The sequence below is a fragment of the Papaver somniferum genome, chromosome 3 (assembly GCF_003573695.1).
Source record: "Papaver somniferum cultivar HN1 chromosome 3, ASM357369v1, whole genome shotgun sequence".
Lineage (NCBI taxonomy): Eukaryota > Viridiplantae > Streptophyta > Magnoliopsida > Ranunculales > Papaveraceae > Papaver > Papaver somniferum.
The window spans coordinates 38,619,009-38,621,692 of NC_039360.1; the positions used below are offsets into that span (position 1 = coordinate 38,619,009).

At 37.6% G+C, this 2,684-nt stretch overlaps 1 protein-coding gene across 1 annotated transcript; it reads right to left on the bottom strand.

Moving 5' to 3' along the window:
- Positions 1-347: 347 nt before the first annotated feature.
- LOC113355917 (probable protein phosphatase 2C 27) lies at positions 348-2,251 on the bottom strand. Its single transcript, XM_026598902.1, has 4 exons — positions 1,903-2,251; positions 1,542-1,745; positions 1,172-1,383; positions 348-1,030 (listed from the first exon to the last, which is right to left on the bottom strand). Exons 1-4 carry the CDS (start codon positions 2,065-2,067, stop codon positions 436-438), a joined length of 1,176 nt encoding a protein of 391 aa, XP_026454687.1. The 5' UTR covers positions 2,068-2,251; the 3' UTR covers positions 348-435.
- Positions 2,252-2,684: the final 433 nt, after the last annotated feature.

Here is a 2,684-nt window from a genome sequence, read left to right on the forward strand (position 1 = left end):
GTAAACAAACATGGGATTATAGAGAGTGATGAGATTTCTAGGTGTGTTAAGGGAGTTATGGGAGGAGAAGAAGGGAACAAACTTAGGAGCAGGATGGGAGATCTTAAAGGTGCTGCCGCCAGTTCGTTGTCTGAGGGTGGCTCATCATTTAAACTCGCTTGCGGAGGTGGCAAACAAGTGGAAAAATCTTTAGATATAACTTCTAATCTTTTACTATGCTGACGAAAAATAAAAGACCGGCCAAGGAGGGAAGCCAACTTGCATTTACAAATGTAAGGACCCTAATGCTACTATTACGGATTGTATTAAGCCAACAGAGATTGCCGGCCAGGCCACTCCTGAGCACAGAGCAAATAAACAGAGATGGTAAATCTTTATTACTTTCATAAATGTATATTTACATGATTTAAACTATATAATGAGATTTCTGAGTCTTTAACTTTCTAATAGACCTCTAAGACTTTGTAATCCTTCTGCAGAAATACTTCTTTTAATAGCAGATTTACTACTGTGCACTGCAACATCAACAGGTGGTTCCGAGTGAAAAAAAACGATTAGAACAGTCAAATTATCCATAGTTAAACCATCCATTGCGCCTCGCTTGATTGCTTCTTCCACCATTTCTTTGCAACACAGCTTTACATCATTGTGTTCTTGGAGTCTTCTCCTCGCAAACTGTATTGCATTTTCGCTTCTAAATACATCCCAAAATCCATCGCTTGCTATGACTAAAAACTCATCGTCTTTTGTTAATGTTATCAGTTTAAGCTCAGGTTCTGCACTTAAAGGTCCAATTTGTTCTTCTCCGTTAGTTTCTTTCGATTTCAAACCTTTTATGTGCCAATCACCAAGCGCTCGTGTTATACCCAATTGACCATTCAGATATCCATCATCAATGTACCCTCCAAGGGATTCGATACGCTTCTGCTCCTTCACACAACATGGTCTGTGATCTTTAGACATTTCCACTGCTACCCCTAGTCTTGATAAAACTGCCCTGCAGTCTCCAACATTTGCTACTAGTAAAGACCTGCAATGAAATTTTCCAACAGTCAATGTGTAGATTCTGTTTTAAGAGACACTGACATAACCGCATTCGATTAGCAATGATACAAACAATAAAGGAGACGCCTAATTGATATATATGTAGTTTACCAGCGGGGAAACTAACCTTCCGAAGATCATTGCGGTGAGTGCAGTTGTACCCGAAGACAAGGCTGACTGAAGAATGCAATTTCTTGCAAACCTCGCATCTGTTTCCTTGAATGACCTTATGACTACTTTCTCAAGTTCCAAAGGGAAATATGAATCCTCTACAATGAGGCGTGGTAAGTTGTCCCGAACAAAGTGCGCGGCATCTTTTCCTCCATGGCCATCAAATACCTGTGAAAAAATCATGCCAGGTGCATTTTATACTCAATTGCATTGAATGGGCATCAAATTACATCTTTCGATTGAGTTCATACATACACAATTGTTCTCATCTTCAAGCCTTTCTAATTGAGTAATGCAAAAAGTATGATCAAATTGAAGAAACTTACACCAAAGAAAGAGATTGGTTCCTCCCCATCAAAAGAATTGCACCCAAATTTCTGAGCCAAATCACTTATGCAGACAGAAGTATCTTCCATATATTGTCGTCCTCCGATATCAGAACACTCACCGGATCGGATAACAGGTATAAACTTCGGTAACTCATTCTGTTTACTGTCTATTACCACCTTGTTCTCAGAGATAGTCTCTAGCTGTGAAAACCCATAAAAACACACACTCAGAACAATCCAAGGAGGAAAATTGCAAGCTCAAATCACTGATTTGAGAACCCATACCTCAAATTTCAGTTCAAATCAGATCCAACTTACAAAAAATGGAAGGAAGTAAAAAACAACAAAAAGAACTTACAGTAGATGAAAGGTTGGTAAGTGATTGAATCCCAGGAGCAGAAATTTGAAGACTTTCCAAGTGAGTATTCATAAACCCATCATCAGAATCATCCAAAGGCCAGACCTTTTCTTTGTTCATTGTTTTTTCTTCTTCAACTTGTTCTTCTGAGTCTGTATTACACATAATATTGAAAATGAAAATGTAAATGTAGGTTGAGAGGAGGAGGAGGAGGAGGAGATGAAGAGGAATAAGAATAAAATTAGAAAATATTCTGAGGAATCTCTGTTTAAATCTTTTTCTTGCAGGTGAGAAAATGGAGACGTAATTTATTTAAGTATGTAGAAGAAATAAGAGAAAGAGATGAGTACAGCAAGCAAGTTGCAGTAAGGTCCAGATTTTTCTTTTTTTTCTAAGTAAGGTATCGTTCGGTGGGGTATTCTGATGTCATGTTTTCATGTCTTTTTTGAGAAATATCGGTTAAAAGTTGGTACTTATGTAAAAAGGAAAGCCGAAATATCAAAAATGAGTTCACACTATGTGGCGGCTTAGATCCAGTGGCCCCATTAGGTTGACGCTGTCTCGACATTTTGTTGCTAAAAAAATAATTTTATTAACTAGCAATTTCGGTTTTAACAAAAGCATTAGAGAGAACGCTAGGTTTCTGGATTTTTTGTTGCAATTTGGTAGACATATGCGGGAGATTTTTTATCCTTACTTCTTTAGCTAAGTAATCTACTGCTGAATTGTGCTTCTTTATTATAAATTTTACCTGAGCTTGAGGGAGATCTTTCAAAATTATC

Bases quoted from the DNA above. Each gene is read 5' to 3' on its own strand.
- LOC113355917 (XM_026598902.1), bottom strand. From the start codon at position 2,067: ATGTGTAATACAGACTCAGAAGAACAAGTTGAAGAAGAAAAAACAATG. The intron at 1,746-1,902 runs GTAAGTTCTTTT...GGGTTTTCACAG, and splicing joins TTACCAACCTTTCATCTACT to CTAGAGACTATCTCTGAGAA. The intron at 1,384-1,541 runs GTAAGTTTCTTC...ATTTTTTCACAG, and splicing joins AACCAATCTCTTTCTTTGGT to GTATTTGATGGCCATGGAGG.